The following is a 14,068-nucleotide window of genomic DNA, read 5'->3' as shown; positions in this document are numbered from 1 at the left end:
ATCTCATCCCCTTTGATAGTAATATTTTTAATATTAGCATAATGTGGAAAAGCGACTATAGAATGAAGAATGCTTTTAAATGAATGTGCTTATTTATCATGACAAATATTTAAAACAATTTAAACTTGTTACATATATGTGTGAAACATTTGAAAACAATTCACTTGTACACTGTACAATCTTCTGAGGCCCCCAAAAGGACTCTGAGTTCCCAAAGTTAGGGAACAGGGTTAGACTATCTTCATTGGAAAAACCTGGAGTTTCTTGACGAGGCTAACGAGTTAGACAGTTGTGCTACTCTCAGGCCCTCAGAGACTGCGCCCCGGGGGCAGGAGCAGCCCGGGCAGGAGGGCGTTCCAGGATCTTCCTTCTCCAAGTTCTTACAGGCCCAGGATGATGAGAGGAAATGGAGTCAGTCATTCAAGCTGCCACCCTGTGCTGAGGAAGCCAGAAAGGGCTCCCAAAGTAAACTCTCCATGTGCGTATGTTATGAATCCTCCTCTCTTACTTGGTTACAAGAAATCCAAAAGGGGGGATGATGCGAACACCCACTCCCTTCATAACCCAGGTTGCTACATACAGTGCAACCATTTCCCAATCACCCTTTATTTCCAGGCAGATCTAACAATATACAAGAGCCAATGTCTGGATTGTGTGCACCAGAATCAGAAATCCAGCCTCGCTTTAAGATTTCTTACCAGATGCTTGATGGTGACTACCTTGAAGGATTCAATGGAGTTAAGTGTACAGAAAGCTTTTAAGAAGACCACAGAAGATACACGTTAAAGCAATGCCATTCTTAGCAAAGACAAGTTTGTCAAATATAATACGCGCCCCAGGAGACAGGGGAGCTGAAGAGGGCAGTCCTGGCAAGTAGACCAGGTGCACGAGCAACAGAGCACAGTCGTGGACCAGAGGGGCTAGAGGGCTTCTGGACAGCATCTGACTCAGCGGGTCACAAGCTGTGTTCCCAGACTCCTTTACACTTTAACAGTTACTGAGAACCTCGAGGGGCTTGTGTGTATGTGAGCTGTAGCTATCAATCTTTACCATGTTGGAAATTAAACAGAAAAGTTTAAAAGAGTCATTGAAAAGTAATAATAATTACCTGTTAACATAAATTATATATTTTACAAAAAATAATTCTCTGAAACAGTGAAGTGAGAAGAGTAGCATTTGTCATTTTTGCAAATTTCTTTAATATCTTGCTTAATAGAAGACAAATTCTCACATCTGCTTCTGCATTCATTCCATTGGGATATCATACATCATATAGTCACTGGAAAATTCTATTGTATATTTATGAGAAAATGAAAGTAAAGAGGTAAAATAAACACCTCAGCATTATTATAAAAATAACTTTGACTTCACTGCTCCCCAGAGTTCCCCAGACCACACATGGAGAACTATTGATCTAACTTAATGATAAGAACTTTCACATAAATTGATTCAACTGCACCTCAGAACAAGGTTTTAAAATGACATCCTATTCTCTCTGTAATTCTCGGTTTCCAAGCTGAGGAAACCGAGGCTTGGAGAAGCTAAGAAATTTGCCTGTGGCTAAATAACTGGGATTCAAGCCCAGGGGCTTTGATAACAAACTCCACTCAACCTCCTGGATTTCTTGTTTCTAAGTAAGGCCAGATGCTTCGTCTGATCATATAAATCATGTCTGCAAAAGTCTTCAAATCATTCCAGAGAGGGGGCAAATCAGATGCATTAATGCTTTAGCAATGGTTTTGCTATTACTTTTCCTGTCCCATGTGACATGCGTAAAATAAAATATGCTTTCCTTTTTTTTTCTGATTTCACTATTTAACAATACCTTTTCACAAAGGAATGAAGAGAAAATCAGAAAGTTGTTCATCTGATGATCCAAAACACCAGAGAGGTGATTTAGGATTTCGGACTGTGACAACTTAATTCATTTTTAAGTTTGCTAACTCTGAAATCTGTTGCATTTTTAAATGTCTGTTTTTCTACCCTCTTAGAGAAGCAGTCAGCAATTTTCTCACTGCCCTCAGTTTGCAAAGAAAGAGCAGGAATCAACAGCAAGTTCCTCATCCTGCAATCTCTGGGAACATCTGGGCTGCCCTCCGAATCGCTCTTTCTCTGATGGACCAACCGGAACTCTTCCAGGCAGCTAATCTCGGTGACCTGGATGTCCTCCTAAGAGCTTTCAACTTGGATCCTTGAAGGAAAAGAAAAAAATAAAAAATAATAATCCCTTATCTGTGTAATTATACCGAGAAATACAAAACTATTTTATTATGAATTCCAACAAGGATAAAACGGATGTTCAAAAGACCATGGTGATGTAACTCAAGAGAATTCCTACAGATAATGCCCAGTTTTGTTCGGATCCAAAAGCACAAAATGTTGTATACAGAGTCAGGGTTGGGCTCGAAAGAATGGAGAGACACAAGACAACCCAAGATAAAGTATCGGTACGTGAATGCTCTTCACAAGCTGCAAACGTATTGCAAGTATTTTCTTTGGGGTTTTTGTCCCCACCTGCAGCTGGTGACGCATCTAAGGAACTTGCTCGTGGGATACCTAGAGAAAGCACTGCCTCGGATCAGGGAATTCTGACTGTTTCTGAACTGTCCCCTGAAATTCCCCCCTTACCAGATTGAACATAGTTTGAGCCAAGGTGCATGCACATATATTAACTCTTGACTGAAGAGAGGCATTGCTTAAACCTGTTCCAGTTTTAACTTTTCCTGTAGCCCTTTGATTCCAGAGAGGGAGCTTTGCTGGCAAAAGCTGTTTTTGCACTAGAAATTTTTGCTGTTCCCAATTAAAACTTTTCTGGGACTGTAAATATGCACTTTATTATCTTATTTATGCCTTGCTGGAGTTTTGTTTTGTTGCTCCAATTTTTAACTTGGGGGTGAAAGATTTGAGAACTCAGCCTTGTTAGATCAATGGACCAAATAAAAACTGAAAATAGTTTTTCACAGTGTAGGATTTTGAAAGGAGTGTTTTTCTTAAAGCAGATATGACATAGGGTGTAAATATGTCAAACATAGATCTTATTCACATGCTTTTCGGGAACTGTATGAATATAAGCAAGAGATAAGGTAGCATCTCTTCACAGATTCTCTGCAGGGAGAAACTGCGATATTGTGATTCCTATTGAGTTAACATTAACTTGCTTAAACGTCATATTTTCCTTGCTAACTGCCCTGCACATCTATATTCCTTTTAAACTGTCAATATTTTAAACAGTATTTAAGAGAGAAATATTTTAAATAGTATTTGAGATAAATACATCTTTTCTTAAGAATTATGTGTTTTCTTAGTTCCACAATCTGCACTGCTCACTCTTTCGCATTTTAAGTGATAGAAGATCAGTTTTTTCTAGCTGAACCTCACGGAATGTCAGTGGTTTAATATGAATGGTGCATGCCTGGCTCTCACTTTGAACGTTTATCAAGTATCAGGAATTTTCTGTTGGCTGTGTTTTATTTACTTGGTTATATTCTACTTAGTTCTTCAGAGTGCCTTCTGCCTGTTGGGAGTCTGGTGATGACTTGGAAAGACATCATTTTTTTAATAATTAGAAAAATTACAAAATGCTAACCAAAATATAACTTCACTGATGTCCAAGTCTAGTAATGAGTCATGGTGCACTGTCCCATTCTTCTTTTGTCTCCTTCCTTCTTCCAGACTCTTCCCCAAAGCAATTTGATCCCAACTTTTTCTTCATATTCTTTGGTTAGTAATAGCTGGTTACTTGCATGATCAGAGTTACCACGCAAAACAGCATTTGGCTCCAGAGTGTGACTGGGGGAGGAGAGACGCATGTATGTGCTGAGACGTCCAGTCCCGGATCCAGGTAGGGATCTTCTCTCCTGTTAGAAATTGCTGGGGTAGGAAGGGGAGCCAAGGACACATGAAACCACAAGTCCTTGAGGCTTCCATACATCGTAACCTATTTCAGTTTGTAAGGACAAAGAGTTGAGGGCACTCTGGTGGTACCCAGCTTCTATCTTCCCATCAAAGCCCACTTGGGCTAGGTGATGCCTCCCGCTGGCCAGCAGGGGGCAGAGGCGTTCAGTCACTCACTGCTGGGCAGTAGATCACAACCCCATGTTGGCCTGCTTTCCTGCAGTCTGAGAAGCAAAATAAAGCTCAATATTTTCTAAAGAATAAATGGTATTATTTAGAATTTTAACATCCTTGAAACTCAGTCTGGGAGGGACTCTGGGCCAGCCTCCAACCCATGAGAGCTGCCTGCCTGAATATCCCGGATAGAACAGCATCCCTTCTCTGCGTGTTCCTCCTCCCAATCCTGTGCATTCACCAGCTGGCCAGCTGACACGTGCAGCCATCAGAGTCCATTAGGAGAAAACCTGACGGGTGTTCTGTTGATGATGTCATTCTACACTTCCAACAGTAACTGAATTTGCAGTAATGATCAGCTGTTTTCTTAGCCTTGCTGGCACTACCTGTGTGAGATCAGTAACAATTGAAAGCCTCACAGTAGCACAAGTGCAGGATATTTCAATTTGCTTATTGCTAAGTGGTGGCAAAGTCTGTAGCCCAAGTTTTATTTTGCTTTTGTAATACAAAGTAACTTCAAACTCCAAAAAGTTGTGTTAGAGTAAACAGTGTTCCATTCCCATCATAATTTGGTAATTTGCAGAGCATTCAGTAAGATTTTCTCCAATATATCCGTGTCCATCAGAAGCAAGATTTTCATGTCAAGGAGTACAGAATTATTGCCCAAGCTGCTTTTCAATAATACTTTTAAACAAATTTAAGTAAAAACAGTTACTAGAAAGCAAGTGGAAGTTTATAGAAATCAGAGCACCACCAAAAATTAAGTAGCAAGATTTTAAAACAGTCCTTATTGGTTTTTTGTTGTTTTTTTTTTTTTTTTAAGCAGAACTGTTTTTGGCTTCTTATCCTCCTGGTGTGAAATTGTCATTTACGTTACTCTTTCCACTTGAAAGGTAGGATGTTTTGGGTTACCTTCTGGGGCACCATGGGAAGGCTTTGAGTATGCTTTTTTTTGTTATTACTGAGGAGTAGCCTAAGATCTCTTAGACAATGGTAACATTTTTACTAAAAGGGCTACTCAGTTTCATAAATGTGACTTTCAAGGAACAATTTCACTAGTAGATGGGATGAAAATGCAGAGAAGGCTGGTGATCATTGCTGAATTTCAAAATATAACTGTGTCTAGTGGGCTATTTCTGTGTCCTATACCTTACCAGTGAGGAGGAGGTGGAGGGATAGGAAACAGGAGCAGTAAGGCAATCATGGTGAGTCATCATTCCTTTTGCTCTCTTCCAAGATCACTTCCCATGACTCTCCTTGAAAGAACGGCAGGTCTTGTGCACTGGGAAACTAATAGAAAAGCTATGAGCTGTGCTCTCTCAGTCTGCATTGCAACTAGAATGGCAAATTTGTGACACTTAACAGGCCTGGAATGTCCAGGACCCACTCTCTTTCAGAGTAGTATGCCACTTTCTGCATTCTTTAAAGAGAACTATGTTAAATCTTAGGTCCATGTCTAGATACTACTATTAGATAAATCTTTCCAGTGTGTTTGTGCTATACAAGCAAGACTCAAACACAACTGTAGCTAGTCCCAGTTATGACAGGAGCACCCAAACTCCGTGCTGTGAACTTGGTGTGCTCCTTGGGCAGAGAGAGAAAGCAAGATGGTCATTTTGTCTCCCTTCATTTGTCCTTGAATCAGTGACACAGGACTGGACTGTAAGTTGTTGCTGTTTTATTGCTTGAAACGCTTCTAATAGCACTATAGAAACAGGGTATTTTCACGGCTTAATTTGTGTGTCATCTTTTGGAGGCCTCTTGTTTTAGAAATTACTACACATGCACATGCATGATTTCAACTTTGTAAAATAATTTCAAATTTATTCCCTCTCCGGGTGTTATGGCACAGTTTCCCTATCATCTCAGTATTTATAGAACTGGTTGAAATTACACTGTTTTGAACTAAGAATTAGATAGATCTATATATTTTTAAGGAGTGGTTTATAGATGAGCTCTGGCATAAGGTTTGTAAAAAGGCGGTTTTTAAAAAGTAAGACTTACAACCTCAGGTACCAAAATAACGCATGCATTATTAGTACTTGCAAATCTGCCTACTCCAATATTAACCAAAGCATGCAAGAGAACTTTACTGAATGTAAATCTACCCAGTGCATGAGTAAGTCTCATAGGTTAGCGTATTTTTCCTTGCTTCTGAACAAGGAAGCATTTTCATAAACTTTGTGTTCCAGTTTTTCTATTTGCTTTCAAAATCCTGTCCTGGAGACTGTTCTCATGCTGTCACACGTCTGGCTTATGCAGTATTGCAGCCAGTGCCAAACTGGTCCTCTGAGGAATCCAGGTGTTTAGACATCCAAACGATTTTTAAAAACCAGTTGAGGCACAACAACAGATGCAAGATGGAGACAAAAATCCTTGTGTTTGAATGCTGCTAAACAAAATCATGTTGATTGCCTCAGCAGTTTTGGGTTCTAAATTCTGAATAGTGCATTTCAAGTTGTTTGTAAATTAGAAATACTGACATTCTAAATAAGATGGGGAGGTTAGGGTAATGTCAGGCACATGAAAACCATCAAAAGGCACAGTGGACATGGGGCCTTAATTTCTGCAAATGCCCCACAGTGTGTGGGGGTGTCTGTCACACCATTGTCCTCAACACGGCCCTACTTGTAAGTGAGCTACTTGGGCCCACATTCCTTGAGAAATTGGACTTGGTCAATATATCTAAAAACATTGAAATTCAGGGTTGATGAGGTGATTTCACAGTCACTCAACCTTAACTGTAAAGTTCTCTCACTGCCTTTTTCTGTGACCCCTGCTTTATGAAAAAATAAGGGCAAGGAGACCAGAAAATGGAGGGAGCAAAGTTCGAAAGACAGTGAGGACATTGTATGTTAGTGACAGCTTTGTCCTCATTTCACACACCCCTGCACGCCCACACCTACAGATGAGCTCCAAGACAGAATTCCCCAAGTACCGGCAAAGACCATCGTGTGGCAGCATCAAACAGGTAAGAGAAGGAAAAAAAAACAGAAAACTCAAGTGAGATTTAACAAACTCTTATGTGGCATTTTGCCTCGAATAGTTTCCACTACCTGCACGCTCTGCAGAAATACCAAAAGAACAGACTCTGAAAACAAGTGCCCCGATCCCCAAAACCTCAGCCCTGTTTTCTCAGGACCTACCTGAGCAAACTCTCCTGGAGCGTTGCAGAGCATCACAGCACAGCTCCCACAGGTCCTGTGGAAACCTGCAAACCTGCACTCAAAATAAGATTAAAAAAAAAAAAAAAAAAAGAGGCAGTTCTTTGCCCAACAATAAAATGGGTGTAGGTTTTTTTTCCTTTTCCTTTGAATTCCTTGGAAACGGTGTGATAAAAAGGACTAGGGGATATATACACTCACTCAATGAGGCAGTTTGGCATTTTCACCGAGACACATAAAAATACCATTAAAAACCTGTGCCACGTGAAAAACACATTCATGATTGAATGTGTTACCAGTACTTAAAGGAAACTTTTACCAATTTATTTTCAATTCCCCCCCATATCATCTAATCCAAGCCCTCTTCAATTTTCATTGCCCAAGTTTGTTTATATTTGTTGGGGAGAAAAAAACCTGATTAATTTAGTAAACTTTATACAAACTATAACAAGCATTTATTAACTATTTAGAAAAGATATTTCTATATATTTTATATATCTATGAATATTGCATATCTAGTCTGATCTAAAATACTGTTTGAGACAGATTCTTCTGTGATGCTTCCTTATGCTCAATGTTTAAAATCTTGGGATTTCATTTTTAAGCTGAAATAGGTAACAAAAAATTTAACCTTAAATGTTTACATTGAGTTTTCAAGTTAAAACCAACCCAAACTAAGTGACCTATAGGAAATTAATGGCAATTGGGGTGTAAGTTATTGGCATACTACATGATGATGTATCTGTACTTAGTGAAATATATATCATAGCACAACTCTATTTCCCTCTGTTGCTCTTTGAAATAAAATTACTATCATAAAAATAATCTCTTACCATATTGATGTGTTTAATTTATTCCACTGGCTTACCAAGATGAAGGTAGTATTTTTGTACTATAATTGGAAGCATGCCTTCCCTTTTCACATTATTAAATTGTATTTATATCTGTGCAATTTTAAACTATGTTTTCAAATAAACTTTGTGGCTTCAAAGTCTTTTCAGAAATCTTTGAAAATGAGTTACTGGGTTCAGAATTGCTTCAAATCAAATATAATCTAATTTGTACTACTGATTAAAAGGTTCTTTTTATTGACTATCAGTCACTACATATGACTTTGCATGAGTTATCTGGAAATCAAGCATGCGTTTTAGATACAAAGCAAAACTTTAAAATCGTACTCCTTTGTTAATTTTTAAAGACTAAAATATTATTTAACCTGAAATTGGATTTTGTGATTTTTTTGTTTTTAGAATAAAAGTATTAAAATATATTTCAGTTTTAGGGTCTTTTTCTTTTTTTAATCAGTCAAGAAATATTTCAGCACCTACTAAGTTGCAGGCACTGTTCTAGAGCAGGACAGTGGTAAGTAAATCAAATCAAGCCCTTGAAGAGCTTAGATTTCTGGGAAAGATCAACAAATACATGAGTAAGAACGCCACGTGCTGCAAAGCGCTAAGAAGAACAAGGCAGGTAAGGGATTCTGAGAGTGACTGGGGCTCCTTCATAGGTGGTCAGGAAAGGTTTCTCATAGGTGACCTTAGAACTGAGATTTAAATTACAAGAAGCCAGCCAAGTGGAGCTGGGGACAAGCGTCCTGGCAGAGCCCACAGCTAGCAAAAGATGCCAAGACAGGAACAAGTGTGGTGTGTGCCCAGGACACACCACACTTTTAAGGAAAGCGAGCCCAGGGAGATGTGAGGTGTCCGGACGGAGACGGGAGGACTTCCTGGAGCAGGGAAAGGGCGGACTTACCCCGGGGGGGACGAATGCCACTGATGTGGAAGTTTGTGTTTCCGAGATGCCTACTAAAGTCCTTGAGTGGTCAGGTTGGGGACGGAGACAACAGGCTCTCCCTCTTGACTGCCCCTGCTTCCGATCTGCGGCAGCACTTCAGGTGGGATTCTGTTTTCTCCTCTAGAAAATCAAGCTGTACATCTTTCTTTCCTGCTCCACTGTTACTCTACACGCAGTAAAATGCCATCTACCTAGTGGTGAATTGTGGCTCCTCTCCCCACCTGCTGCATCACTCAAACTCTTATGTCTCCTACCCTCCCACTTTAAATGTGAATTATGTTAATGTCCCCAAACAGCTGCTTCACCCCAGTGTATACAGAAGCAGCCCAAGGTCTGAAGGGTCCTTTACATTTCTGTACAGGGCTCCTTGAGGTAGTAGACCTCAACTAGCCAGTACTTCAGGGCTCACAAGGACTGACCTGTTTTTTTCCTTACTTACATCGCATAATAAATAATGCCGCCTAGTTAATCGTCAGTGAATCAGAACGTGAGGAACCAATGGTTAACATTAGTTTAGTTCCACAGGGCAAAAAACTGATTCTCAGTAGGTGCTCTGCTCGAGTCTGCTCACTGTTTAGAAGGGTGGAGACCAGGCAGTAGAGCCTTTCCAGCCTGAGTTCTTTGAAAGGGAAACAGAAAAGGAAGCTAGCAATTTACTGGAAGCTACCACGTTTCTAACCTGCAGTTTTAAACTCAGTGGGCGCCCAAGGTCCTAAGTCTTTGCTCTACTGATAATTGCATCCAGGCCATAACTGATATTCCTGCAAATAATTAACAATAGCAAAAAACAGTGCCAGGTGAAAAAAATGTCTTAAGAGATTTAAAGACAGGTGAAAGATCCCATCTAATACTAAAAACTGCACAAACTGACCTGGGAAAAAGTAGGCTTGAGAAATTACCAAGATGATGGCCAACACTGCTTGTAGTAAAATTTGCTATTGGTTAAAAACTGATAAAAGAACAAAATCCTCTCGACAAAATTTAGATTTACAAAATTTGACCTGGGAAAGCTGGGCCGAGTGGAAACAACGGCTGCAAAGGGGAATTTGCAATAGCAAAAGTTATAATAGTGAGAAAAACTGATGAGGATGGAAAACAAACTGATGACTCAGACCGTCCTTATAAAAATGTACAGAATTGTTAACAATTAAAGTAAGTTCATTAGAAAGGAAAATGTAAAAGTCTGGGAAGAGTCTGGGTAACTTTCTTACCCCCTCCTCTCTCCTCAAATCCCCACTCTGCCCCACACCTCCCCTAAGCTGGCCATGCTTCCTACTTCCCTGAGGCAGTGAAGGCAGACACGAGAGAACTCCCAGACTCACGGCACTCAGTCTCCTGCTTTCCTGGCTGTGGCATCGACACTCCGGTCCCTGCCTTCCTCCTGTCCCCATGCAGGTCTTCCAGGCCCTGCCTAGAGTCGGCTCCGACTTTGGCACCAGATTCCATCACCTCTTGCCTGTTCAAGAATAATGGCTCAGCACTTCTTCCCTCTCCCTCCTACATCCTCCCTCCTTTGTTTGACCATCTTATTTCTCACAATTAAAAGGAAAAACTTCTCTAAATCCCATCCCACTTCCCCAGTAAGCCATCACCCCACTGCTTCACTTTCCTTGGTAGCAAATCTCCCCCAAGAGTTGTCTACACTCATCTTCTGCAATTCCTCACCTCCCAAACTGTTCTCATGGAGATCACCCAAGAGCCCAAGCCGATCAATCTCATGGTGAACTCATCTTACGTAACCTACCGCAGTTATCTGGCAGGTGATCACTCTCACCTCCTCAAGACGCCTTCTCCACTTGGGTTCCACTTCCAGGTGCCATCGTCTTGGTTTCCGTGCATATTGGTGGTCTCTCTTCACGTCTCCTTTGTGGCTCATCTTCTCCCTGACTTCTTATGTTGAAAGGCTCAGTCCCTGGACCTCTTATATTTCCTGTCTCCCTCCATTGATGATCTCACCCAGTCCCATGGCTTTAAATACCATCTAAATACCAACCACTCCCATTACCGACAGTCAGGACTTCTCTCTCAAAGTCCAGAGCTGCATATCCAGCTTCCTACTCAACATCGACCACAGAGGTCTAACAGACATTTCAAACCCAATGTATCCCAAACTGGCCATCCTTCCCCACCACCACCTCCAACCCCACCGCACCCTAACCACCTTAGCTGATTGCAACTACATTCTTCAGTTGCACAGAACAAAAACTTGGGGGCAGCCTTAGCTACGCTTATCCCCTCACATCCCACATCCTATCCAGCAGGAAATTCTATTGGCTTTACCTTCAAATGTGTCCAGAATCTGGCCATCCATACCACCTCCACTGCTACCCCATCCATCTGAGCCATGATCCTCTCCCCTCACTTGCCACAGTAGCTCCTACTTCCTCCCTGGCCCTCCTATCATCTACTCTAAACAAAGAATTATCTTCTTGGAACTTAGATCAGGTCACTGCTCTGCTCAAGACCCTGTAATGGCCCCCCTTGCACTCTAGAGTCAAGCCCTTCCAACACCTCCCAGGCTCAGGTGATCTGGCCCCTTCCACTCTCCTCTCCCACTAACTCCCTTCCCTCCAACCACACTGGTCCCCTTGCTGCTTCTCTGACAGATCAGAAATGTCCCCACCCCGGAGTCAGTGCTCCAGTTAGTCCCTCTGCCAAGCACGTCCTTCCCCCAAACATCCATTCGAATGACTCCTTCACCTCCTCCAATCCTTCATTCAAATCTCACCTCCAGACGATGCCTTCCCTGAGTATCCAATTTAGTCCTTCAGTCTGCACCTCCACCCCTGCTCTTCGTTTTCTTTTTTCCATAGGACTCAATCTCTTCTAACGTACTTGCTTATTTCTTATGTTTAGTATCTGTCTGTCCCTGGTAGAAAATTAACTCGGCAAGGGCAGAGACCTAGTCTACTTTGTTTACTGACACAGCTAAGAAAAACAATGCCCAGCACATGGTAGACCGTTAGTATTTACTGAATGATGAACCATGCTATACAGAATAACAACATAAATTGGCTTAATGGAATTATTTCCTGAAAAAAAAAAAGTCATCAATGCTGGTATAATTCTGATTGTTTTAAAGGAATTTTTTAGACTCAATGGGTCAAAAACTCCTTAGAGTAACCCAAAATGCTATATGGGTTAACATGACATAAAATAGCACAGTAAAAGTATCCTGTGATACTCGAACTCAAGTATTATGCCCACTGAACAGATGGGATGACTGAGTCTTAGGATATTAAGTGCTTTGCACAGTCACACAGCTACCCTGTGTTGACAACAGGATTTGGCCGTGTCTCTATGCTTCTTCCCATTATCCCACCCTGCCTCCTGACCTCACTGAAAGACTTTTCCGAGTAGATTTTTAAGTAATTGGCTACATGAGGATAACTCACCATTTTCCTATTAAACTTCCCCACTGTGACTGAAGTTTGTCCCTGACGACATTTGAAAAGCAGGACCATAAGTTCAAACAGCACATACACACACTGGTACACTCTCCCACTGGACACAGTGGGACGGATCAAGGGGATGTAAACAGCAACTGGCTTGCAAACATGGTCCTAAAACTTCACAGTTCTCTGGATTGTAAATGACCCCTCACTCTCCCAATCATTCCCTTTTCCTCTCACCCCCTCACCAAAACATACGGCGTAACACTGGTGTCAGTCATTTCACTTGGATTTTTAGAAGCAGAGGTTCATTCTTTTAAAAATTTTAAGCACTGAATAAACATTTTAAGTAGTAACTAGCGTCTCCTATATGGTAGGCAAAATAATGCCCCCCCCCCCATCTGTGACTGTGTTACCTTACATGGGAAAAGGAACACTGCAGCTGTAGTTAAGGATCCTGAGATGGGAAGATTCCTCTGGAATATCTGGGCAAACCCAATGTAATCATAAGGGTCTCTGTAAGAAAGGCAGGAGAACCAGTGACAGAGATATAACAACGTAAGTAGATGCTGGAGGAAAGCCAATGCTGTCAGGAGGGTGTGAGCCAGGGAACAAGAACAGCTTCCAGAAGCTGGAAGACACAACGAATGGGTTCTCTCCTCCAGCTTCCCTGCCAACACCTTGATTTTAGCCTTGTGAGACCCATTTCCAGACTTTCTGACCTAAGAAATGTGTTGTTTTAAGCCACTAAGTTTGTGGTAATCTGTTACAGCAGCAACAGGAAACTCATATACAGCCTAGAAACACGGCTTCATAAAAATGCTGAAATCCCTCAATGCAACTAGTGTCGATTCTGCCTATACCTGTGTCAAGGAAGCCACCAGCAAACTGAGAGCCGGAAACCCACAGAAAGGTTTCAACTGATTCCAATGTGCAACTTGAAACCCAGTAGAGAAGTTCTGAAAGACAGCAGACACCCCCGCCCGGGCCCCTCCCTCCCTCCCGGGATAACGTCTTGCCACTGCGGATGTTCCACCACTGATGGGGACCAGGCAGCCTCGGGGCCCACACAAAGAAACCCTAGAAAGAAATAAAATTAGGCACTGTCCCAAGTTACCTGTTCCACTGATGTTTAAGAACCTGTAAAAGGCAGAATCTGTTTACTTGGCATCTTGCAAAAGAAAAAAAAAGAAAGAAACAAAAAGCCATGAAGGGACCTCAGATTGTGAGAATAGCTTTTAATTTTAAAACAACTGAAGCAATAAATCATCCATCTCTCTTTCTATCACAGGCAAATACTCTCCCAAAACATTTGAGATATTTTAAACAACTGTGACTAGTGCGAAATAAAACAGACACACTCTTTCAGGAGCCAATGTCAAACCCTGCTGGGCAGACAGGCGCTGCCCACAGGCTGAGCCCTCTGCTGAGGCCGGGAGGAGCGGCAAGATTTGCACAGGATTTTAACATGCCCAGCTCTGAACAGATGAAACAATACCTGTGGAGGGGAAACCACAAGAGAATGTTGCCCAAAGTGAAATAAGTCCGCCCAGCATCCTCATGTGGCTGACATCCCTGGCACCTACAAGATGCTTAGAAAATAAATGCAAAGCTGGCAGCTTCTAGGCAAAGCTGAAGGAACGGGGTTTG

The 14,068-nt window shown here is 41.6% G+C and overlaps 1 protein-coding gene across 13 annotated transcripts in view; it reads left to right on the top strand.

Moving 5' to 3' along the window:
• PEX5L (peroxisomal biogenesis factor 5 like) overlaps positions 1-8,502 on the top strand; it is a 375,321-nt gene extending 366,819 nt beyond the window's left edge. For 12 of the 13 annotated variants that reach the window (XM_064493048.1, XM_031451698.2, XM_031451661.2 and 9 more), the window contains one exon: positions 1,992-8,502. In XM_064493048.1, the coding sequence (XP_064349118.1) occupies positions 1,992-2,196 (205 nt within the window). In that variant the 3' untranslated portion in view covers positions 2,197-8,502. Of the gene's footprint in view, positions 1-615; positions 1,066-1,991 lie in introns of those variants that run through there. The other variant, XM_064493036.1, reaches the window with a different exon arrangement.
• Positions 8,503-14,068: the final 5,566 nt, after the last annotated feature.

This window comes from Camelus dromedarius, chromosome 2, assembly GCF_036321535.1.
Source record: "Camelus dromedarius isolate mCamDro1 chromosome 2, mCamDro1.pat, whole genome shotgun sequence".
Classification (NCBI taxonomy): domain Eukaryota; kingdom Metazoa; phylum Chordata; class Mammalia; order Artiodactyla; family Camelidae; genus Camelus; species Camelus dromedarius.
The sequence above is the reverse complement of the archived record's forward strand: the minus strand, read 5'-3'. Positions and strand labels throughout refer to the sequence as shown.